We start from the raw sequence: 26,444 nt of genomic DNA, 5'->3' as shown, positions 1-26,444 counted from the left end.
AAACAAAAAAAGATGACAAGACTTAAAACAAGACACATACCAAGACCTTGCTCTATATCTCTAAAACAGTAATTATTTTATATGATCTATTACGACCATATAAACCATAAATATTACTAAAAAACATTTCAGAATTTTTTGAATATCTCGAACAGAAACCAAGATATAGCGAAATATTTAAAACAGTCATTTTTCAGAAAGGCCCTGTAACTGGTAAACAAATCAAGATATCTATGATCTGCTCTCGGGGGATTAGTCGACCCCAGGCTTGCCAAGGTCTGTGCTGGCATGGTTCACCGCAGCCTCCTCGGGGCGAGAGTTGGACAGTAATCGACTGACACTGACCAATGCGATGCGACTCCCCATACCCTGCTGTAGTGTCGTGGCTTGGGGTATTGCACGGGGTAAACGATGCCAGGTATGCAAGGGATCAGATCCTTCATGCCTGATATACCGACATGTGGAATCTGATGTCTGTGGTCATGTCTCGCGAGCAGAGGACACATGCCGGGGGATTTGGCTTAACCGCCTGAACCGAGTGTATGAGAGACACAATTAAAACTTTCCCCAAGACAAGGTGGAACAGCGTATGCCGAAGTCTGCGTGGCTAGTCGGAGGATCTAGTCCTGAATATGCGAACTCCAGATACCGGGCGACCTCTGGTTTAATTGGCCTTCCAGGGGCATGCGGGGCTCTTCCTCTGGTGACTGAAATTCCCTAGCTGCACGTGGGACTTCGTATGGACCAAACAGCAAAAACAAAAGAAGGGCGTAGCACTAGCCCTAATGTGCTAATTGAGGAAGAACAAAGCCTCGCTCAGCCTGAGGAGCAGGGCGCAAGTCCTGACCCCATGGCGGAGGAAATGCTGCTGAAGAGCAGCGATGAAGAGGTCGTAGCTGGCCTTGAAAAGCTGGCGTTCAGGAGACCTAGATCTCCGGGCTGCCAGAAGGGGGATGGAGTTCCTCATTAAGAAAGGGATGGCTCCTGACGATGCCAGGAAAGAAGCCTCCAAACCAATTGGTCCAAGGCAGACAACAGGCCGAGGGACCAAGAGAACTATGTCGGAGGACAGCACTCCTAAAGGCAAGGAGCTTAAGAGTGCCAAATGTGAGGCTTCAAAAGTCGCACGGTCCTCAGGAGTTGCCGGGGCTCAGGCCTCGGGTGCCTTCAAAGTTCAATCCTCGGGAGCTTCCAGGGCTCAGCCCTCGGGAACTCCCAAGGTTCCTGCATCAGGTGGGCCCACCTACAGCCAGGTTACCGCTGGTCTGAAGGTGGGGATAATGGACAAAAAGTTTCCAGAGGTGATTTTGGAAATGGACCAACTAAAGGCCATCAAAAAATCGCTAATGGAACAGATCATTGCGCTGGGGAACGAGGACGCCATAACGCCTATGTTCCAGCAACTGCATATGAGGCTCTGACAAAGCCACTGTGGAGTGGCTGAAAAGCATACGACCTAAACTCAAACCCTGGGAGGGAGCTGACCTGAGGATAGCCGAAGAGGCAGAACTGCCTCACCCGGAGATCCTGGTCGGATATCTCCCCGACAGTCATGATCTCTCCACCGAGGAAATTCTCAAGGTGGTAGAGAATCAGAACGCATGGCTCAAAACCTCCAGCTGGAGAGTCCTTCGAGATTGTCATCTCGGCTGATAGAGCATCGTTAAGAGCGAAAAATTGGCGGATAAACTACTTATTCGGCCAACAAATCTTCGCCTTAAGGGATCAAAGACAACGGCCGAGATGAGAGAAGCACCTCAGGCCTCAACCTCTGGTCGCCGAAAATCCCAAAGGGGAGGTAAAGGAGAAGGTGGTGAAGCCTCCAGGCAATGAAGAGGAAACAAAACCGACCACCAGTTCTGGGGGGAGGGCTGGTCCGCAAAGGCGTGATAAGGGGGGGTCTGACGGAAAAAAACCTGCGGTTCCTTCCGAAAAGCCTAGCGGACATACAACCTCATAAGGGACAGATGTCTGACATGCCTTCAGATAAACCTCCAGCACTCGAAGTCAGCCTCTAGTGCCTCATGCTGGAGAACATCTAGAAGGCATGTTGATATAGGGCTGATACAAGAGCCCTGGATCAATGGAGGACAAGTAAGAGGCCTAGCAAACAAAGTATATCAGACGATATACTGTGATAAGTCAGTAAGTCAAAGAGCCCTAATAATACTCAGAAGGAGACTAACCTGTCTTCCACTTACAGAGTTCCTGTCAAGGGATCTTGCTGTGGCATTGGTTGAGGTGCGAACTGAGAGCATCAAAAGTCAGCTGGTTATCGCCTCAGGATATTTTCCAGGAGACGCCATCAGCCCACCACCGGAGGCAGTACAACGCCTCATCGAATGGTGCCGCATGGAGAAGAAACAACTGGTTCTGGGCTGCGATGCGAACGCACACCACAAAGTATGGGGCAGCACAGATATAAATCATATAGGTGAGGATTTGCTTGATTTTCTATTTTTTACTAGAGATCGTGAATGTGGGTAATAGTCCAACCTTCATGAATGCGATCAGAAGGGAAGTAATTGACCTTACACTGGCGACACCTTTCATTGCGGGGATGGTCAAGAACTGAAGGGTCTCAGAAGAACCATCCATGTCAGACCATATGGCAATAGAATTCAACGTTGAAGCAACTGCTTCAGCTGATGCTGAGTGCAGGATACCCAGGAAGACAGACTGGGAACTTTACATAGCCCACCTAAGTTCTGATCTGAAGGGCCTGAAATACAACATCAGTTCCAATGAGGATCTGGAGAACGCCTCTGCTCACTTCACATCATGTCTGAAGAGGGCATTTGAAAACAGTTGTCTACTCAGGAAGAAAACGATCTCCAGAGACGTCCCCTGATGGAACAATCATCTTGAAAACCTCAATAAAACTGCTAGAAAAGCCTTCAATAAGGCTGAGCGAGAAGGCAGCTGGAATGCCTACAGACTGGCCCTGACCAACTACAACAAAGAGGTCAGGAAAGCCAAAAGGCAGTCCTGGAGAAGCTTCTGCGAGGAAATAGATAAAACAGCCCCAGCAGCTAGACTTCAAAGGGTACTATCTAAGGATCACTCCAACCCAATTGCCAAATAAAGAAGCCATGTGGGGAATTTACGAACGATCCTCAAGAGAGCCTAAGAGCTCTATTAGAGACTCACTTTCCTGGCTCCAGGCAGATTACCAGTGAAGATGGGGCCCCCGCTGGGGAAGTAGACAACCCCACCAGGTGGGATTCTCAGAAAGCTGGTAGACTATTAACACCAGAAAGAATTGAATGAGCGATAAAGAGCTTTCAGCCCTTCAAATCAGCAGGTATGGATGGTATTTTTCCGGCCATGCTTCAGAAAGGTGTTGATAGCCCCGATAACTGAGCTCTTTAAGGCCAGCTTTACGAGGGGCTATATCCCGAAATCATGGAGGGAGGCGAGGGTAGTATTCATACCCAAAGAGGGTCGAAATGCTCCCCGCAGCCTAAATCCTGTCGACCCATATGCCTCACCTCTTTTCTCCTGAAGACCATGGAGAAAATAATGGATAATAATATAAGGGGAAGATTAAAGCTCCACAGCGAACAGTTTGCTTATAGGGCGGGTAGATTTACTGTAGACGCCCTTCATCATCTTCTTAGAGAGGTGGAAGGCACCCTCAACGCAAAGGAGATTCTGCTTGCAATGTTCGGTGATATCGGAGGGGCCTTTGACAATACCCTACATACCTCCATATGCAATGCAGCCAAAAGGAAAGGGATAGAACCCTCCACTGATGAGTGGATATCAGCTAAGTTGAAAGGACGAACCGTTACAGCCTATCTGGGAGAAACCCAAGTGACTGTGCTGACGTGCAGGGGATGCCCTCAGGGAGGGGTTCTATCACCCTTGCTGTGGAGCTTGGTCATGGATGGCCTCTTGGAGAGGGTCACAACAGGCGGCTTTAACGTCCAGGCTTACGCCGATGACATAGTGGTGACTGTTAGAGGCAAGCATGGGGGCTCAATAAGTAGCCGAATGCAACTTGCTCTCAGAATTATTGAAAATTCGTGCGGGGAAGAGGGGCTTACTGTCAACCCCTCGAAAACATCAATAATTCCGTTCACTAGAAGAAGGAATCTCGACCTCAGAGCTCTGGTCTTAAATGGTCAGACTCTGCACTTCTCTGAGTGTAAATATCTAGGTGTTATCCTGGACAGACTGAACTGGGGAAAACATATAGATAAGACTCTTTCCAGAGACACGGCGGCTATGTGGGCATGCAAAAGACTCTTTGGAAAGACATGGGGAGTGAAACCGAAAATGGTACTGTGGTTATACACAGCGGTGGTACGCCCTATTGTCACCTATGCATCTCTAGCATGATGGACAAAAACCGAGGAGGTCACCACACGCATCAGTTTGCAGAAACTGCAAAGGTTGGCGTGTATTGGTGTCACACCTACCTACGCCAAAGAGCTCCTGAAGCTGTCGCGAGCGGAGCTTCGGGTGATGGTGGGACTGCTGACGGGGCACTGTCGATACAAACATCATTTGTACCGTATGGGAAAGTCAGCAGACAAGATTTGCAGACTCTGTGGATCGGAAGCAGAAACGGCCGAACACTTGTTATGCAAGTGTCCGGAGCTGGGTGGCCTAAGAACCATTCACATGGGTAAGCCGGTCCTGGATACCAGAGAGGTGACGGCCAAGGCCCCTAAGGAGGTTGTCAATTTTATTAACGTCGTTGACGACCTCCCTGGGTTTCTATGAATGAGTAGGGTAGTGAACAAAAGATCTGCATGGTCGCAGTTCCCGGAAAGTTTACCGAAGCAAAACGACCCCAGTTCTAATAATAATGATCTGCTTTCTGATTATTAGAAAAAAAAAGAGTTCGAAGATTTTTCTCCAAGTCTTATAGTTCTCGAGATGCTTTCAGGGGGTATCGAATTTGGGACACCCTGTATATGCTATTATTCTATCAAGCTATTGATATGACTCTTGTCAATTCCTGACTCCTCCATAGGCATTCTCTTACACATAAAGGGGAAGAAAGTATAGAAACTGGCTGATTTCAGGGCTTAAATTGTCTTTTACTTATGGAACCCAGGATCTCAGCGCTTGTCAAAAAGAGGGAAGGCGTCAGAATGTCGGATTTGGACAAGAAATTGTGAAGAAAAGAAAAGATCATCAACCATTGCACATATTCCCCTCTGAAAATGTGCGGCTAGATAGTCAGTCACATTGACCGTTCTATCATTAATATAGGCAAAGATATTGAAATTTTCATATTTTACATAAAATGCTCTAAATATGGAAATATGCCTCAACAAGAATAATAACTGTGATCACCTATTTCTTACATACCGATATGTTTGATAAGTTTTTCGCTTTGTTGCAAATATGACCCTTTTTTTCTGTCATATGCGTAACGAGAGGAGTGTTATTAGGGACAACTCTCCATTGATCAGAAGAAATAAAAAAATTTTAAGTAATAATTTTCTACGCTGAAACTTAAGGCCCCGAGTTCCACAGGGGCCTCTGATCGAATCAACTTTTCTTCAGGATGAAAATTCTTCAAGTTCAAGTTGTTCTACAAGTAAAAATGATAAAAAATGCAATAAAGAAGTATAACGTGTAAATTGCCACAATCACACGAAACCCAACCAGACCCAGAGCAAAAATTCAGCTGCCAGAAAAAAAATTATATCAAATCAAAAAGGTTCCGCTTCTGCATGTTCCTTCCAATTATTTTTATCTGTTTGCAATAAATTCCCTCAATAGTGGTAATAAAGTTGTTGGCATCCCTTTGAAATCTAGGTAAATGTGAGTGTCGACATTGTATGGAGGAAGGGATGCGAATTGCAAGACAATTGTTTGGCAATTCTTAGTTATAAATATTTAGCATATTTATCTGAACAGTGCTGGTGTAAATGAGCATTTTCGTTTTGGACTTCTAATGCAAGTGATATCATTTTTTTTTCTGAACAATACAAGGTAAGCTTCATTGTTTCAGTTTTATGTTTTTCAAATCCCATTCTTTCATTCCAGGATTCTCCGATATTTCGAAAACAATTGTTCATTTTCCAATCAGGGAATTGTTTTCTAAGAGGGGAGAAAATTTCATAGAGTTTTTTCACTATTAAATAATACTTGTGTGACATTCTGAAGTAGAATATCAAAATTAAATACTTTCGTATCATCACAGGTGCAGTAATTCTCGTATTTGTGACACCATGTCTGACCGACCGACGTTATCTAAGCAGCTATTCGAAACGGAAGCTCAAGGAAAGTAAAAAACAGCAGAAAACTAAGCATGCAAAACTGACCAATTTTTTTGCTCCAAAAGAATCTAAAAATATCAAACAATAGAAAATGTCAACAAACTGTGTGAATCTGGTTCTTCGCAACGACCTGAAGAAAATTGGAGAAATGATGGTTTTCAGAAAATGAAAAACGAATGTATGTGCTCCTCTACTGCCACTGTGGGAGAAAACACTATTGATAACGAAATCCATTCTATCATTCAAACTGACAGAGTAGAGGTGAAATATTTACAGAATGAAAATGCGATAACACTACTGATATATCAGAAGTGATATCGATTTTTAATTTCAGTATCAGTAAAATACCTTGAATTTTATCAATTAAATTTATGTTTGTCCTATAAAAACTGAATTCTGATTCTGAAAAATTATTTCTAAAGAAATTGTAAAAGTTGAGGGAGGCCCCGAAAGTTTTCAATAGTAGGGCCACGAAAATAGTCGATCCGCCAGTGGGAAAAATTCCTATCATGATTCGACTTTAGTAACGTGAATGTTCTCTCTTCAAATAAGCCTTCTCGGAACTAGGTAGTAGGTATCAATATTTTTTCCAAGTTGTAAGAAAAACCACGCTTTAAAAGGTTATTTTTGAAGGTAATTTTTTACTTTTTTTTTTTCTTTTATTTTCTTCTAAAATCCTTGATTCTTCAGAACAAATATATGTATAATCTGATATTAACCGAAACTAAGGTTAATAATTATACCATGGAAAATCATAGGAAGTCGAGGGAATTCATTGTGCAAATTTGGGGTACCTGTTTATCCCTCGATGATTAGAAGAAATAAAAGAAATTGTAAGTAATAATTTGAAAAAAAATTATAAATGAAAAATTTGAAGATTTTGCGTTTTCTAAGTGAGGGTAAACCCCCTCATAGGTCAACTCTAATTACGCCAATGTTCTCTGTTCAAATAAGCCTTCACGAAACTAGGTATCGGTATTTTTTTCCAAGTTGCAGGAAAAATCGCGTATTAGAAGGTTATTTTAAAAAATGTTTCACTATTTATTTTTCATCTTTTTCCATCAAAAATCTTTAATTGTTCCAAAAACAAAGATAATCTCAAATCAACCGAACCTAAGGTTAGATGATTATAAACATGGAAAATCAAAGGAAGTCCTGGAAAGTCATAGGGAAGTCATTGTACAAATTTGGGTTACCTGTTTGCCTCTCGAATAACAACTTGCCAGCACTGTATAACATTACTATTATTATAAGGAAAAAAAATTGAATCAAGTGAATACCAATTGATCATATAATTAACTATCAATATATTTACTTCCATTTCTTTCAACTTATGTTTACAGCAATATTTTCTAGAAATGAAATAACAAAACAGCAATGTTATAGAAAAATATGCACCTATATAAAATATGCTTATCATCCAGTATAAAACCTTAAAATTAGTAAAGATTGATTTACTATCCACACATACAGATTCGCATCGCAGTTTCTCAGTCAATTTACTTGATCACAATAATTCCAGTGTAAGTACACTATACACCTAATATTAAACCCGAATTGAACCGCTATCGATTTTATTGTAAATATCTTTGGTTAGCAAGGAATAGAAACCCGAACTGTCCAGGTAGTAGATATTATCAGTCGTTTGTGATGGGTCGAACCCTTCTTTCTGAAGATCCACTTTCTTCAACTTGTAAGTGCCTGGAAAAATAATCATTTTAGCATACAAAATAGAAAATTCATGTAGTTTTTTTCGAAAGATTGTCATCTTCAAGAAGTTATAGCTAATCGAAGGAATATACTTTTGAATTAATTATTCGAAAATGAATTCCTATAAAGGGTTTTCCAACAAGGGATTACATTGTGATCAGCCCGCTATCTGTGCAGCTGTCACTTTTGAAGCTATTATCTTTTGACAGTTGACAAGTGTCATGTTGACGTTAAAATGAAACTATACACGCTTCAACAACGCTTTCTTTTTGTTAAAATTCACTACAAAGAAGGTGAAAATTTTTGCAGTTACATAACTCAAAACAAAAGCGCTTTTGGGTCGTCATGAAGCACTTTCTCGACCAGAAGCAAGTGAAAAGAATTAATCCGTGTTTAAGAACAACTGAGAAAATTTCTGTTATAGACCGTAGTGTTGACCAAAACACAGATTGTTCGATTCCTCGTCAATCTTGGCAATTAGACATTCCACAGTATTTTGAGTAAAGACTTAGGTATTAACGATTTTGAAGTTCAGTTAACACAAGAACTCAATTTAATCGATAACGAGCAATATCGTCGTATCTAACTGATTAGGTCCTTGAAATGCATCAAAATGATTTTCATCGAAAAATCATCTTCAGTGGTGAGGCCCATTTTCATTTACCTCGCAGGCTACGTTAATAAGCAGAATTGACACATTTGGAGCTTGAAAAATCCAAGAATGATTGTCATCTAGGTAAGCTTCATTGTTTCAGTTTTATGTTTTTCAAATCCCATTCTTCCATGTTGTTTTAAATTCCAGGATTCTCCGATATTTCAAAAATAATTGTTCATTTTCCAATCAGGGAATTGTTTTCTAAGAGGGGTTAAAATAACAAAAAAGGTGAAAATTTTGCAGTAAGGCCCATTTTTATTTATCTCGGAGGCTACGTCAATAAGCAGAATTGACGCATTTGGGGCTCGGAAAATCCAAGAATGATTGTCATCTAGGTGTTGTCACTTTTTGGTGGTTTTTTTGGGCTGGTGGTGTGATTAAACCTTACTTATTCTAAATTGGGGCTGGTGCAGCTACTAAGGTGAATGGATTGCGCTACCGAACTATAATTAACGGTTTTTTATGGCCGGAATTGGATAATATCGAAGGGGACGTTTTTTTTTCAACAAGACGACGCTATGTTCCACACAAGGAACGGAATAATCGCCATTTTGCAAGTAAAGCTTCCTAGTTGTGTTTTTTCTCGAAGAGGTCACCTTTTTTTTCTTTGAGGCCACGTCAAAGATGAGGTCTATGCCAATCCGGCACAATCGATTCAACACCTTGAAGAGAGAATTCTTGAAGTTATCGAGAATATGCCGCAAATGTACGAATTTGTTTTGCAAAATTTCATGAACAGAGGAATGGAGGCCATTTGGCTGATATCGTTTTCCATCGTTAATGGTGTATCTTCCTCTCTATAATAAAATGAACATCCATTGATTTCTCTTAAAATATACTCGTTTTTTTCAATATCAAAATGAAACCTCTTAACAGAAAACCCTTTACATTCGCGATAATTGTTAAATATATTATTCAAAAAATCCCCATCACAAATATGTTGAAGGTATACTGTCCAAAAATTACTAGATATTGGTCATTGATCTACAAAATATATATTATTCTAGAGAATAATCATCAAAACATCTTCAAAATACATTATTTCACAGACTGAAACGAGTGACACAGAGTTGTGAAGACTGAAGAGTGGGCTGGAGCCATATAAAGGGAACATTGTGGTTATTCGATAAGATTTGTAAAGTTTATACACAAAAATTAGTTCAAAAAGTGAGTTGGAAAGTTATGGTGTGCAAAAGCCATTTTTTCTCATATCTGGCTTTTTCGGCGAATAATGTGACATTTTCATCGATCCGACATAATAAATTCTGTTTCCCAATCAAACTGAAAGAAATATTTCTTGTTGCATAATATTATCCGTTGCAAAAAAGCAAACCTGAAAGAACTGAAAAACATACCTACCTAACTATGGAGTTAAACAAATATGCCAAATTGAAAAAAATAATAAAATAAACCTCATAACAATTTTTACGATCAACTTCCTTCCTACGATTCAAATATATTCAACTCGTAACTTAAAAGAATACCGAATCAACCATCTAGTTAATTCCGAAGGCCAAAGTGCTGGAAAGTATTATATTGGAATTGATCTTTTTGACTATTTCTGACAGCAACTGCATCTAAAACTAATCATCGGAAACACATTCGACGATTTTTTACCTGTCATGTCCATTTTCTTCAGTATCCTAATAAATATCGGCCTGGCATAGGATGGTAGACTCTTCCGACATCCTTCTGCCAACGTATTTAGATCAACGTTGTCATCTGGATCTAAGACTGCTGCCATTCCAGCGCGACCTTCTTGGTTTCTAACCTCGACTCCATACACCACCACATCCTTATAATCCAGTATGTTGCTCAGCACCCCCTCTACTTCCGAAGTTGAGACATTCTCCCCTTTCCACCTGAAAGTATCACCGGTCCTGTCTTTGAAGTAAAGATATCCAAATTCATCAGCTACAACAATATCGCCTGAAAAAGAAAGATGGTAATAATAATAATTTTATTGCCATCAGAACCGCCTAGAAATTATGGTCAAATTAGTGGAAAATTTTTCAAAGGATGTAGGTATGGTATGCGGATTAGACAAGTGTCGTATGATCAGCTTAGTACGAGGAAGAATTCAGTACCAATCGATTTCTCTTGCAAACGGACAGGAAATATAAGCAATGAAGTCGGACGATCTTTACAAATACCTTGAAATGAAACAGAACCGACCAATCAAAAAATGAAGAAAGACTTAACTACTGAGTTTATTAGGATAACCCTAAAAATTTTAAAAACAAACCTCAACAGCAAGAACATAACGAGAGGCTTCAATACTTATGCATGTTTATTTCTAACATACTCTTTCGATATAGTTCCATGGAGCAAAACACACATAGAAAATTCAATGTGAAATGAGAATGTTGATGACAAAAGCAAATAATCTCCATCCTAAAAAACAACACTGCTGTGGTCTGCTGGACATCATGGAACATGCTCATGGGCAGATATATTTTCGTAGGCTTTCGCCTACGAAGATAATTCCGATACCAAGCAAGTACATCAAAGATCTATGAAACATTGTGTGAAGCAGACGAATCAACACCTTTACAACTACATAAAGACCATATTTAATATCATGCAAAGATCGGAGTCAGGATCATATTTACATTAAAACGTCGAACTCACAACAGGTAGAATGATCCGGAAGGATTTCTCCTAACCGTTCCAGATCGAGCGATTTCAACTGGAAACTATTGCAAACAAATCATAAAGGATTCGACTATCGGTGACGATCAATAACGTTACCGGTGTCCAATCAACTAAATAATCCAACATATCTCGAGCGCATATCAAATGTTTGCAGGAAATTAATATAAAGAGTGACATCTTGCATTAGGGAAGATACTCTACTAAGAATTGGTAACCATATTATGTGGGACATTCTGAAAAAGTGCCGTACTACAAGTACCGTCCGGATACAAACCTGGAGAATATGTCAGCAATATTGTCAACTACAACATATCAAACAACAATATCGAAACAAAAAAATTGCTCCGCCAAATAAAACACATTCATAACCAACATCTGATTCACAACCTTCTTGGAAGCTCTCTCAGGTAAGTTTCTTAAATCTGGAAGGTAGGAAGGTACTCTTTAATATCTCGGTGTTGGGAAACCTGTGTCTGATCTTTATCCCCAAATTAAAACTTACCTGACAGAAATGCTTTGTCGCCATGGTAAAAAACATCATTAACCACCTTCTTGTCAGATGCCTTCTTATCCACATAACCAAGGAAAGCTCTGGAAGGATTGTTGGCTATTATCCTTCCTATGAAGACTCCTGGCTCATTTGGTTCGCATGGCATACAGAGACCTCTGTGATCCCTTATAGGCTCACCGGTGTTTTGGTCGACCTTGATGATGGATATAGGATAGACTGAGGGTATAATCCTGGACACGAAGCCAATAGCGCCAACTGTGTTATCGATGTTGACTGCGAAAAAAATATTCGAATGAACAAAGATTTCAGACAGACACTGACATAACCTATCAAAAGAGCATAAAGAAAAAGGTACTAAAATGATCGATAACGTTAATAGCGAAATATTTGAAACAGTGATTTTTCAGAAAAGCCCTGTAACTCGAGAACGAATCAAGATATCTAAGATCTGCTTTCTGGTCTCTTATCATTCAGAAAAAAAGAGGACGGAACCTTTTTGGACCTTTTGGTCCTCTGAATAGGAAAGATTTTATCATACGTAAAAGTAAAAACGTATACGTATAAAAAAATCTCTTCAGTTTCATCGGATTAACTTTGATTTTATACTAAAGCTAGATTATTTAGGAATACAAACAGAATAAACGAAATTAATAAAAATGACAGCGAAGCACATCAAAAGCTTTTTGTTTTGGGTGCAAGGCGAAATGAGATTTTTTCTGAGCAATTTCCAACGTATTGTGGTTTTGCAGTATCATACTCACCAATATTGGCATTTCCTTCAGTGGCGCCATAGAATTCGGCCACGTTCGATATATTGAACCTGTCTACAAATTCTACCCAGATCTGAGGTCTAAGTCCGTTGCCAAAAATCATCCTTAAACTATGTTCTTTATCGGCAGATTTTGGAGGTACTGCCAAGATATACCTGCACATTTCTCCTATGTATTGAGCGACCTACAAAAAATCAAAGTTTTGGCATCACAAGTAAAGAATCTTCGTGAAAACTTACTGTAGCTTTGTATTTTTGACAATCAGTGAAGTACGATGAAGCTGAAAATTTTTTCCTGATTATCAAAGTCGAACCATAGATTATCATTTGCCCGACACTCATGCAACCGCCAGCAGTGTGATACAAAGGAAGAGGTGTATAAAAACGATCGGTATTCTTGAAACCAGCCAGCCAATGGATTGCTGCAGCGATAAAAATGTACCTAAAAATTTGGGAATGTTATTCACTAGACTAATGATTTCATTGATGAAATGGAGAAGTTATGCGTCTTTTGAATCAAATTTATTTCAAATTTTTTCAAATTAATTTGAAATAAATTCGATTCAAAAGACGCATAACTTCACCTTTTCATCTTTTTTTTTTTTTAATCATCCCGCATTTCGACCGCGATTCATTTATATCCTTCCATTCTTGTTATATTATTGCCCTATCCTTCATGGTCATATGTTTCATACATAATATGTATATTATCAGCAAAAAGTCGCATTTATAAAAAAATTAGAATGCCCATTAGGTTAACATATTTTATTCATGAAGAAAACTATAGAGAAAACAATATTTACCTAGAGTTGCTAATCACCGCTGCTTTTGGAAGGCCGGTTGTACCAGAAGTATATATGTATACAAGGTTGCTATGGTGGTTTAGGTTTTCTGGAGTTGGTAAAGCAGAACTTGGACTATCTTTCAAATAATCATCGAGAGGTTTAAATCTCTGGTCAGAACTCGATTTGTTGTTATTTCCTCCATTCACCTGATACAGAGCAGTCTTAGACTCTACCTTATCCAATATTTCGGAAATGGCTGCAACGAAAAATACAATTATTGCCAATATTTATTGGAACCAGACCTCTTCAGTGAGAATTGGGAACGAGGAATCCGAGGCAGTCTAGTCAGAAGAGGAGTTCGATAAGGATGCGTGTTGTCTCAGCTTTTATTCAAAATACACTCCGAATACATCTTCAGCGAGGCTTTTGAAGACAACAAGGATGATTTTATTATTAATGGCGAATGTATTAATAATATAAAATACGCAGACAACACCGTTCTTATATCGAATGAAAAAGATGAGCTTCAGAATCTGGTGGACAAGGTAGCACAAGTTGGCGAAAGATATGAATTGTAATTGAACGTGTTAAAAACAAAATTCATGATCATATCCATGATCAATTCTTCGACAATTTGTTTCGAGCAATTGTCGATAAGGTCCGTATAGCCATCATGTTAGCCAGCATCCGGAACGGATAGGTATCAGAATGAAGAAGAAGAGATTTTAAAAGTGAATACTGAATAAACGAAGGTAAGTACTTTTTGATAATCATTGAGAACTCTAGAGTGTTCAAAATGAGTCGATTCATTGATGACAGACTCGAAATTTTATATTGGGCTCATTCCAAATGGCATACCCAAAATTTTATTTTCCTTTATTTATTTTTTGAAGATAATGAAAAATAATAAAAAAATAAAATACGGGGAAGGCATCCTATTTAGAATAAGACCGATATTAAGGTTTGAATAAGTCATCAATGAATTATGTCATTTTGAACACCCAGTAGATCTTAATTATTATCAAAAAATCAGTAGAAAGATTCACTTTCAAAATCTCATTCGACTAAATTCATTCATTCCATACAAAATAAAATTTAATTTAATTTTGTCTGTTTTTTCTTTCGTTGAAGGCATCGACTGTTACGGTCATTAGCCTCTAACCTAACCATCACCAGACATGTACAACATCCATGACCTAGCCAGGATTCGAATCCGGTACCTTTGGCACCATAGTCGACTCATCAGTCCACTGCACTACGGAGGCAGTCATTTAGTTGTGTATATGTGAAATAATCACAGGAATTATCGTAGGAAATTTCTTCAATGTTAGTTGGAAGTGTTGGAATAATAATACATTTTTCCATAAAATCTGTATTATTGAAATTTAGTTTATTCGTTTGATTTATTTCGATTCACAACAGATAAATTCATGATTTCCAAGAGAATTATTTTAATATTCAATCATAAAGAGCTTCAAGATAGAGCAAATTTAGGTTCGGAATATTTCAAATTTTTGTTGTTCGTTCTTATTAGCCATAATATTATGGCAGAGGACGAGCAGCTAGCATAAAAGTTGATATGTCATTCGAAAGCACACTAAATGCAGTAGTTTTTGGTGAAAAGAAAACATGTCCACAATCCTTAATTTTTAATCGATAAAACCATTGGAAAATATGACCGATTTTGTTTACTTCAGAATCGTGATATTCATCTTCTTATCACTCAATGAGAATTTTTTGGCACACAGAACTTCTTATCTTATAGCGAATTTAATGCCATTTCCCTGAAATGTAGTCAAATTTGATGTGGCTACAAGGATAACTGAAATGTAATGGATTTTATGGATAAATTTGAAGTATTTCGTGAACTCAAGAAATGTTAAATTGAACATGTGTTATTTGACATTTTTGTTGCAAAAAACTTATATGATCTCCTCTTGAAATTTGACCCTTCAAAAAGTAGACACCCCCGTATATGCAGTTATGTGGTCTTCAAGATCTTAATAGGGGTATGAATGAATGAGAGCTTGAAAACACCCCGTATATGCAGTTATGTGGTCTTCAAGATCTTAATAGGGGTATGAATGAATGAGAGCTTGAAAACTCCCTAATATCAAGTCAATGGTTCTCGGAAATTTTTTCATTTCAATTACAAAAAAATTGAATTGAAAGAATAACAATTTCTGATCTATTGCAATCAGTACATATTTAATAGTAATTATGGAATATAAAACATTCAACATGATGCATTTCAATGTTATCTCTGCCATATAATAAGTAGGATTCATAAATATTTATAGTCTGGAACACTTTCTTGTATTGTATTCAAATTTGAGAAGAATTGTCGCATTTAATTCAAAGACAAAACTATGGAACAATGATAAAAAGTCAATACACTCTACTGATTGTCCGAAGTGTTATTAGATAATCCGTAAATAAAGTAGCATCTTGAAGACCTGATAAAGAAAAAGTGGGGCATAAAATATGTTATTTTTTTAACGTTTTGAAGTTCATAAAAATCTGGAAATCCACCATCAAATAAAATTTATATTAACGATCGTCATGATAAATTAATTTGAGGCATGAAGTATAATTGTTGATAGTTATCATTGCTAGGCTGCATTGTTCCCTCCGGTGGGCGGCAAAGTAATTTATAGTTGCCATATAAACACTTTTTCCTTTGGCGGAGAAAAAGTAGAACTTTTCGATGATCTTGTCAGTCAAAATATGATGTTGTTATTGTACGTTTGACAAAAATAATAAACCTTCATGCATAATGAGCATTGTTATTATCTGCCCCATGTAAATGCGCTATTAAAAAAAATATATTAAATCTAATTAACAAAATTTCACCATTCCCATTAATTAAAATATTCGTTATTTCACTTTGAGATGGACACAATTAATGTTGGACATATTAAGAATTCTTAATTATTGACGTAATGAAACAACTCATTACAATTCCTAAAATATTTCGAGATTTCTTTTTAATTCGTTCAGGCCTTGAAAATACATTATTCGTATAGACAACACAACAGTTGAAACAATATAGGTGGAAGGTTAATATCTAGAATTAACCAGCCAGGTGAGAATAGAATTGACATAAGGTGATTCATGAGACTAATGGTGAAATGGATGGGTATAAAACGGTGTAAATGTTAAGATAGCTAAAATTTGCTTTGAGGAAATAATTTGTTTCGTATATTGGATTGTAATGATTATGCAATGGAAGACTGAGATAGATCAGCTATAATGAAGAATGGTTGATAATATAAGAAAAATCGAGGAAATCACTGAATTGGCGTCAAGAGTTTTTGGGCGCTCGTTATCATGCGTCTCTGGGTATCACAGAACTCATTGTAGGTATATATGGGATGTGATTCATTATTCCAATTGTAGTTTAGAAAAATGAACATATATTTCAGAATAGAAAAGTAACATTCAGAGAAGAAAAATTGGATTTCAGAATAGTAAATTCAAATTCAGGAAAAGGAAATTGAAATTCTGGTTAGGAATTCAGTACACAAAGTTGTAATTATTCAGAATGGAAATTCGTTTTGAATCGACTTTTTTATAGAAATAGAAGCTTTATATGTTCATTTAATTTTTCGTTCAGTTCATCTGTATTATTATTAAGAAAATTAAATCTTTTTATGACTCACCATCTGATAACTCGCTTCCGAAAATGACAGCTTGTGACTTGGCTATCGTTATGGAATGGACCAACGTAGAGAGCCTCAAGTTAGTGTTGATAAAAGGTACAATAACACCTAATTTGGACAAGCCCAGCCAAACTCCGATATACTCAGGTTTGTTTTCCATGAAAAGAGCAACCACGTCGCCTTTTTTGTAGCCATGGCTTTTGAACACGTTGGCGATTTTATTGCTATACTCTTCCAACTGAAAAAAAAATAAAATTTCTAGATTAATTATTGATGCGAGTTAACAGAAATAGGGAAAGTTCTGACAAGAAGTAAGAATCTTTAGAGCGATCGTTTATTCATGTGACAATTGGTCCCTTGAAGACCACAGAACTGCTAACACCGCAGCTCCCGACTTCAAATTAATGTATTCCTAACTTTTTCAATATTCAACTTGAATTTTTTATCTTTCTAAAGACAATATGAGGAAAAAAATTTGCATGAAGCTTTAAATTATCTATGTACCGGGTTTTTCACTATAATTTGACCCCCCCCCCCTTTAACTTTGTTAATAAAAGAGGTAAAAAAAATATTTTCTACAAAAGTTCCACGAAATCGACTAGTGTTTTTTAAAATTATTTCACAAAACAAAATATATATAGAGTGGGCAACATATTGATAGCAACTCAATTTTTTCAAATGGAACACCCAGTATATTTTTCTATATTTGACTAGTTCTTTTTCCCCTGATTTCGAATATATAACATATGTTTGGCCTATCTTTCTTATTCTGAGTACCACCAGAGTTTCAAATTTTAAGCAACACTAAGCATACGAACTCATGACCTAAGCAAGCCTGTATGTCATAAGCAGTCAAGAAAATCTTGAATAAATTCTTCTTATCTATTTACACAATTGCCAATGGACTGAACGTTTTGGTGAATAATTGTTATCTTTAAACCTTTAGAGGATTGAATTTGCTTGATAAATACTGAGTATTGTGTTCTAAAGCTGAGTTTTTTAGTTTTTGACCGTCATTAGTTAAGTTGACGATTTTGAATTCGGTTGAGGTTCTGAAACATATTGTCCTCTCATAAAATTGAATCTAGAAAAAGAGAAACCAGACTTTATTCTTGTATAATTCCTCTTTAGTTGTTGAAGGAACTCCTACCATAAAGCTCTTGAAACCTGCTTGATTTGCGTCGTTTTCAATAAAACAGTGATATTTGACCAATCTCTGAATCGCTATCAGGTGATATATACTTTTTATATCTTGTTTTTGGACAGATTATTTAAATCTTGAGATGAACAACCATACCTTTTTTGATTACTTGTTGGGTTTGAATGATTGAAATGTTGACTCATCTACTTTGCAGGTTTTCAAGGACCAAATAATGACAAATATGAGTCCGATTAAACTCATATATGACCCCAAGGAACTGGAAGAACATCAAAACATCATTGGACGCTTCGACGCGAGAAGTCTATCCTAGAGAATATCAAGGAGCTTATCAGGGTGAAGCACAGATCGAGGCGTAGAGCTCAGAACACACACAGCCCTGATCATACAGTTGGAACAGTTCGGTTTTCGAATACAACTCTCCACTGTGGTACAAATCATGGATGGATATAACTGCAAACAAGTCACAGAGGTTATGTTCTTGGATGCGCCCAAAGCTTTTGATATAATATGGCACAAAGTACAGCTATAAAAGCTGGTTGCGGCCGGTTTCCCACTCTCCATGTTCCAACTTGTAGCCTGTTACCTGCATTCTCGCACGTTCAGAGCCAGAGTTGACGGAGTACTGTCTTCAGAGAGGTCTTTTCCAGCCGGAAAACGAGGCCAAGTATGTGGGACTAATACTTGACAAGAAGCTTACTTGAAAACAACACGTCATATCAGCTGTGCCAAAGGGAAAGACAGCAACGGCAGAGTTGCAAACGCTACTTTGCAAAACAGCAAAATGTCTTTTTTCAACAAGTTTCTTCTCTCTAAGTCCACCATTCGGCCGGTTATGACTTACGCATGCCCGGCTTAGGGATACGCCGCAAAGATCCATCAGCAGAGACTTCAAGTCGTGCAGAAAACGATTCTGAGGCGAGCCGTAAATGCAACATGGTTCGTCGTCAACGTACGGATATATGAAGATCTGCAAATACCATTCCCAGACGACCATTTAATAGACCTGAGCGTGAAGTCCATCAGTAAAATGAAAAATCATGCAAAACCTCTTATAAGGAAGGCTTGCGACTATGATGAGAAAGCCCCAAGAAAGCATAAAAGACCGAAGATGAAAAGTGTGTTAAAGCTTAACTTCGACCGGCACAGAGACTGTATAATAATATAACAAACCTTCTGAGTGCATATTGCCACCTGCTAGAGCAGATCAAAATATCTCACCAGAGATAAATTATAATGAGGCTAATAGCCTAAATGCAAAAAAGAAATTCTATAACAATACCACAATATTATATTTAAATTCACATTTCTAATAAAATTCAGGATATATCAGTATTATATTTCTTATTCTTTGAATAGAATCTTCAAATTAAATATGATCTGTTGTAGAGAATCCTACAAAATTATTGTAAAATTCTTTCTTGAGAACAATTTTTTATTCCTCTATCAAAATGGTTCCCACAGATGCTCAAAATCAAGATATAAAATTTAAAATTTCTCAAAAAGTTTACTTCATTATTTTGTTTACCTATACAGCTACAAATATTTATAGGTTTGTTTTTGTTGAATAATGACTGCATATATTCGACATAAACAGATATCTGACGAAATAAAGGTTGCTCAAATGAAAGTTGGTTGCTTGTATTTAAATGAAGTAAGGGAGGCCCCGTATTTCAGATTTAGACAATGCTTAATATCTGACTCAATGCGCATGCGTACATGTCAAAATCAAAGATCATGTAATAAAATATCGCTTATGCGTTGCAACAACTCTTCATTTATTATCATAGATTAATATTTATTGTCACAACTCAATCGATTTTGTTTTTAGATGTTTAAGTGCAACATCTTGACTCTGATTACTTTTGTTTACGTATTTATTTTCAAAAAACCAACTTCTTCAGTTAATAATTTGTTGAATAACTTCAGTACTCTATTTGCTTCCTAATTTTCTTGGAGTACTTTCTTCAAGAAATCATTTTCCATATCCAATAATTCGTTTTCCGTTACAACTTTCTCAAACGCTGCTGTTTCTCACATGGAATATGTTTACACTGAGCATTTTCATTGTTAGTATTAATTGTTGTTGTGTATTAATTACATTAATACACAACGGATGAAAAATTTTAATTACATTTTGAACAAAGAACAAAATCAACGACTTTTCTAGCACAATAAGCGCATTTCTGATCAATTATTTTCTTTTCTCTCTCGGATCGTAAATTTATATCAATCTCACTCATCGACATATTGACATTCCAATCAGTATAATCTGCCAATATTACCTAACCGACCCTATCAGGTAATCATTGGAATTTAAGGTTTTCATGAAATAGGGATAGAGGAATCGAAGACAATTGATTTCCTCTCCTATTCACGCATCAAAAACTGGAATCGTATTATAAGGTATTCAATGATATTCATTCTTGAATAATTTTGCTCATTTCCCAGTTTGATGTAATTATAGTAGATTCACGGAAATCAAAGTACAGTAACATAAACAATCATTAATTTAAACATGAATTTAGACTTTCTTACAACAACGATGATAAATATCGGGTAATTCGCAGTAAATTTCAATTACGATTTATTCATCGTCGAATTGTAAGAATTGATTATTGCATTAAAACAAACATACTCAGCTTTAGGTGACAGTAATCATTGCTGTTATTGAATTCCAAATCTTGAGAATTTCATAATAACAGAAATGACGATCACAGAACGTGACTAGGAATCTGAATAAATATATGGTATGTTAATTGGCATAACGACTCCACATTTTCTTATTATCAACTAAACTTTTGTTTTCACTTTAGTGAACGACACCAGCTCTTAAGATATCCTTATCTAAGAGAGAATAACAAATTGTCGAATTATTTACGTTTTTTAATCACCTGGAACTTCCACAACTAATTTCTTTTTACAATGGATGATAAAAGAAGATCGCATTTCTAATCGGATTTGGTTTCTATCGGATACTTTTTCTTCCTGGAAAGTGTACTTTTCTTATGGAAAAAGGGTACTATTCTAGCAAAAAAGGAGGGAACTTTTGATTGTAGAACCAATTTAATGGTTTCATTTTGATATAGTATTTCCAATACCTAATAAATTTTAGGAATCGAGTAAATAACAATCTTAACCTCTCTGAAATTTTACAGTTCACCACGTTATGGAATTGTGTAGGATCCAAACATTATGCCTGGTTGAAAGGTTTATCGTTTCTTTGTCAAATTTGAAAGTGACATCTGCACAAATAGTGGACTATTTAAAATGAAACCTCTTATTGGAAAACATATATGCATGTGAGTCAATAGTGCTCGATCGGTCGATATTTCTGGTAAATTTTGGTCCAAGAATGATTCAGATTTTTACGGAATCAACAGTATTCAGCGAATAAGCTTAAATTATTGCTGATTCTATAGGCTGGTTCTAAATAATGGTATGCCCTGGATATTTTTGCGAAGACTCTTCACCAGATATAAGACAGAGAAAAAATCAGGGCATGCCATTTGAATAAGTTGACTTATTGTAATTTTTAAACGTAATATTTCAAAAATTGCAGTTTCTTTCGGACTATCTGTATAGTGATCCGCAAATCTGCAGAATACTATTCGGGAATGCAATAAAAAAAGTGTACAATTATCACGAACAGTTTTCAAGATATGATCTTTAGTTTAAACCATGAAATTTTTCGAATAAAATTACCTACATCAAGAAACCACAGATCAATGATGACAAGTGGGAAATTTCGAAATAAGGATTTCATGAAAATTATGACTATGATAAAAAAACTGGGAATTCTTATTCAAAAATACAGAATGGTATCGTGTTTCATCTCTTCCGGTCCAGCCTGTCCAGTCAAAAATAATCTAAGCTTATGTGCTGAGTATGTCGATTCCGTCAAAATTTGAAGCATTCTTCTAGTCCAAAATTTACAAAAGTTATTCACCGATCGCCCTATATTGTATACATATCGCTGATATCGAATCCTTTGCTCCATTATTTACGTCAGTAGTTTCGATTATAGATAGTTCCGGTCTTTTTGACCTATAGATAACCGAAACGTTTGATCGTTTACTGACTCAGGCTATTGACTTACAACAATAACAAGCAGTTGAGAAAGTAAATATGCAAATTCAAGATTACCTTTGCGAAATCCCACTCTTGATCCTCGAAACAGATCGCAGTTTTGCTCGGATGCTTTTTCACGTTCTCTCTGAAGATGTCAGCCAGTGTTAAGTTCTTTCTGGCATAACTTTTGATCTGTAACTGTAGCCGGATGAAGCGGTACAGGGCCCTAAAATAAAAGTGATTATTGAAATGGTTTTCTATAAATTCATAAAAAATTACTCCTAAAAGCTACTTTCTACTAGTATATACTAGTAATAATTACCTAATCAGGCAGAATTGAAAATTAAAAAGGTTTTCCCGAAAAAACTTTTTCTACAATATTCAAAAAAATGTGAATCCTTGTGGCCACCATTTCCTCAGAAGAATCCCATTAACTAATTTTTCACCCAAGTTATATCATATTGCTGAAATTTTCATCAAACAAGCTATCTAATGATGCAATAATATACTGGGTGTGCCATTTGAAATAAGAAGGTAGTAGTAGGTTTTTGGTATAACCGGAAGTTTTAGAGGTCAGAAAATATTTTAGGAAGAAAGATCATTATCTCAAACCTCAAAGATGCAATTTTTCAGCATAAAATAATGATTAGTTTTCCATAAACGTCTTATAAGTCATCGCGGAGAATCACCCTGTATAATGCCCATTCAGTGGCGACTGGCGATTACTCGTGAAAGTATTAGGACGAAGTGGACTGCTGCGCATAGGCGTATAAGCTCCATTCCAGAGTGAAAGTGTGGTGATTACAGTAGTGATCGATCCTTATCTGCTATAAGGACGAGTGAATTAAGATTCTGAACGATATAAAGTGAAATAAACTGGTTATCCGCAATGAATAAAACGATACAAAATTTTGTTACGTTGAGCAGTTATCTGCTCAAAAATACAGTAGACATTTGTTAGCAATTACAAAGAAATGTGAGGAAAGAAGAAAATTAACTCGAAGAAGCAGTAGGCGAATCAGCTTTCAAAAAACCGCGCAAGACAACCTCAAAACCCCCAAGAAGAGAATACAGAAGCAGTGAAAACATCAAACTGCTTCGACATACTTAATGAGGATGGAAATTGAGAAAGAAAATGAAAAAATTTACGAAGATACGAAGAAAAATACAAATGATAGTCAAGAAGAGGTAGAGTCGAAAACTACGAGTGAAAATGAGAAGAATACACAAAATATGAAAAGTGAAATAATCGCACACTTGATTCTGAGGAATGAAATAGTTGTACATAATCACGTCAACAAAAAAAACAAGTTGAATGCAAAAAAGTAAAACTAGTCTCCCAAGGGGTGCAAATTGAACCTAAGAGCGAAGATTACAGAACACTATAAAATCTTGAAAGAAGGCGACGAAGAATTTCACACTTTTGGTCTGAAAAGTGAAAAGAACCTAAAAGTTGCCCTCCAAAGTGTACTTTTGAAATTCACCGAAAAAAAAAGAAGGACTTAGCTGATCAGGGTTAAACAGTTACAAAGATAACGAGAATGAAAGGCAAGAAACATCCCATTCCCCTCGTGCTTGTCGAAATAGACAAAGCATATAAGGGAATATTCACCAAACAAAAAGAGTGTTGTTGCGTAATATCCATACGAGTTGAGAGTCTAAAGATAAGGTCGGAACTAATTCAATGCTACCGATGTCAATTGTACGGACATTCTCAAAGATTCTGCCATGCATCCTACAAATGCATGAAATGCGAAGAAGGATACAACACAGCGGAGTGCCCGAAACCAACTACAACACAACCGACATGTGCAAACTATGGAGGCGTTACTTTTAACTTAGGTATATAAGATGTGCCGAAAACCCGAATAACCTAAATATAAAGAGGCTCCAATACCTAAAGAGAATGCTTGGACTAAAATTACGGAAAATAGCAAAAATATGGAAGCCAAAAAGAAGGAAGCTAAGAAAAAAGGAGTAGAAATCCCAGAAAACTAAGAGAAAAATGTCCATGGAAAAAACTGAGAGATATAGGAAACAAATGTAATCTATTAGTACTAGGTCCAGAAGATCCCACTCATTTCAACGAAGTCACAGCTACGATGGACATATTGGACATAGCATTAATGAAAAATGTAACAGCGAATTATAAAATAGAAACCAAGATGAATCTCTCATCGGATCACGGTAAAGACGCACATTGAACCCCGGTGATAAAACAATACTAAATAAATTGACCAACGAAGTGAAAAACAGAGTCAGACAAGTGTTCAACGAAGACTGGGATAAGAAGCTGGAAGAACTAGCTACGGAAGACCAATCATTGTGGAACATGACGTCACCACTAACTGGAAGAAAAACGAGAGCGAAGATACCAAAGCTGTAGAAGGGAAATTAAGTAATCATTACAAATGAAGAAGAGGCAGAAATGTTTGCAGAATTACTGGACCATCAATTGAAGCCAAATCCAAAAATCAACAACGACCAATTCAATCAAAGAGTTCAAATAATGGAAATTTAACAAACAATGATTACAAAGAAATAGAAGCAGTTGAAAACTAACCAGAAGAAGCTCAAGGTGAAATTGTTGAAATGGCCATATCCATACTAAAAACAGGATATTATCCAAGCAAATAGAAAACGGCGGATACAATATTAATTTGGAAGAAAGGAAAAGAGAAGAAAGATCCAACAAACTATCGACCCTTAAGCCTATTATCGCCAATAAGTAAAGTGATAGGGAATTTAGTGAAGGTTAACAAATCTCGTAGAAGTAAAAAAAATTACCCGTTTGGATGGCACCAAGAACTGATATACAAAATGAAGGTGATGAAATTTCCAACCAAACTAACGAGGTTAATAAAATAATATCTGGAAAAAATGAATGAATATAGATAGTAGCAGGTTAACGATTAGAGAAATTGAAGAAGAAATTCCCCAAGGATCGGTGATAGGACCGCATTTGTTCGACCTATACATGGCAGTTTTACCATTACATTAGAACACGGAAATCAATAACTAGGCAGTTACAGATAGACTTAGATAAACTGATGGAATACTTCAAGATTCAAAATGAATACGATGAAACAGTTGCATTCTACTTTGGAGGAAGGACAAAGTAGGAAACATCAAAGTGGAAAATCACACGGTAAATTGGAAAAAGGAAGCAGAATGGCTGAAAGAATGAACTTTAATGAACAGATAGAAGAAAACAGAAAAGAGAAAGGCAATTGCCCGAGAGACTCTATACCTGCAGCTCAACCCAGAAAGTAAACTTTCCTTAGGAAATAAGCTGAAGATAAAAAATAAAGTGCTAATACATGTATATGAAGAAGGAACCTAGTATAATACAAAGACAATAAAAAAGATCGGTTACGAAGAAAACTAAATACAGTAATCAGAACAGTGGTAGGCGCCTCATGGTATATAAGCAACTAACAAATCAGAAAAATGGAAACTATTGAGGAAATAGTTAACAAACAAATAAAGAAGACGCTAAAAGATCACAAGTATAGTGAATTAAGAAAGATAATACAAATCCCAATAGGAAAGAAAGACAAGAGGAAATACCTCTTTCAAAGAACCAAATAGAAGAAAAAAGTGCAATGCAGAAGGGTGAAAACTCTCCTAAATAAAAAACAGTAGAAAATTTGAGGAATTAAAGTAGAGGCGTAGGGAAATTAATTCCAGTCCTTAAACAAAAAAATCCCTGTGTGTATAATTCTGAAAAAACTGAAATATTTTCTACCCCACAAAGTCTTAAAGTTTTGAAATTGTAAATCAATTCGATTGATGTGCATATCAATCGAATTATATCACACATCCATGGATGTGTGATATATCATCAATTTCCACAATATCTACTATTAAGAGTTAAATTGAAAATAGTTCGTATTTCATCGAACTCGTTGAAGTTAACTGAGCATTATACACATAAAGGAAATTTTTCATTATTATTTATTATTTGGTACATTATAAGTGTCATTTAGAGAATTATGAATGATAACTTCCTCAACTATCAGGGGGAATTAAACTATTTGCGTTCTAACTCATCCATGAATTGATTTAATTTTGCTTCATGTACATCTATTTCTTATTTGATTTCGTTGTATATATAAAACTGTTCCACATTTTAAAATATTCTATGTTCTCAATTTTTCTTACTTATCGAATTCAAGCAATTTTCGATATGGAAGGAAATGAGATATATATCGAGAAGATTCAA

The 26,444-nt window shown here is 36.6% G+C and overlaps 1 protein-coding gene and 1 long non-coding RNA gene across 3 annotated transcripts in view; one reads left to right on the top strand and one right to left on the bottom strand.

The window, feature by feature from the left end:
- Positions 1 to 6,790: 6,790 nt before the first annotated feature.
- Positions 6,791 to 9,783, top strand: LOC123677691. The gene is made up of 3 exons (XR_006747122.1): positions 6,791 to 6,875; positions 6,933 to 7,075; positions 9,657 to 9,783. It is a non-coding gene; the product is annotated as an uncharacterized LOC123677691 (long non-coding RNA).
- LOC123677690 (long-chain fatty acid transport protein 4-like) overlaps positions 7,520 to 26,444 on the bottom strand; it is a 61,048-nt gene continuing 42,123 nt past the window's right edge. For both annotated transcript variants that reach the window (XM_045614367.1, XM_045614368.1), the window contains exons 3-10: positions 22,295 to 22,445; positions 16,990 to 17,227; positions 13,346 to 13,583; positions 12,783 to 12,984; positions 12,535 to 12,727; positions 11,765 to 12,046; positions 10,225 to 10,536; positions 7,520 to 7,943 (exon numbers count right to left, since the gene is read on the bottom strand). In XM_045614367.1, coding sequence (XP_045470323.1) covers positions 7,789 to 7,943; positions 10,225 to 10,536; positions 11,765 to 12,046; positions 12,535 to 12,727; positions 12,783 to 12,984; positions 13,346 to 13,583; positions 16,990 to 17,227; positions 22,295 to 22,445 — 1,771 coding nt within the window. In that variant the 3' untranslated portion in view covers positions 7,520 to 7,788. The remainder of the gene's footprint in view (positions 7,944 to 10,224; positions 10,537 to 11,764; positions 12,047 to 12,534; positions 12,728 to 12,782; positions 12,985 to 13,345; positions 13,584 to 16,989; positions 17,228 to 22,294; positions 22,446 to 26,444) is intronic.

Source organism: Harmonia axyridis, chromosome 4 (assembly GCF_914767665.1).
Source record: "Harmonia axyridis chromosome 4, icHarAxyr1.1, whole genome shotgun sequence".
Lineage (NCBI taxonomy): Eukaryota > Metazoa > Arthropoda > Insecta > Coleoptera > Coccinellidae > Harmonia > Harmonia axyridis.
This window is presented reverse-complemented; position numbering and strand designations above follow the sequence as displayed.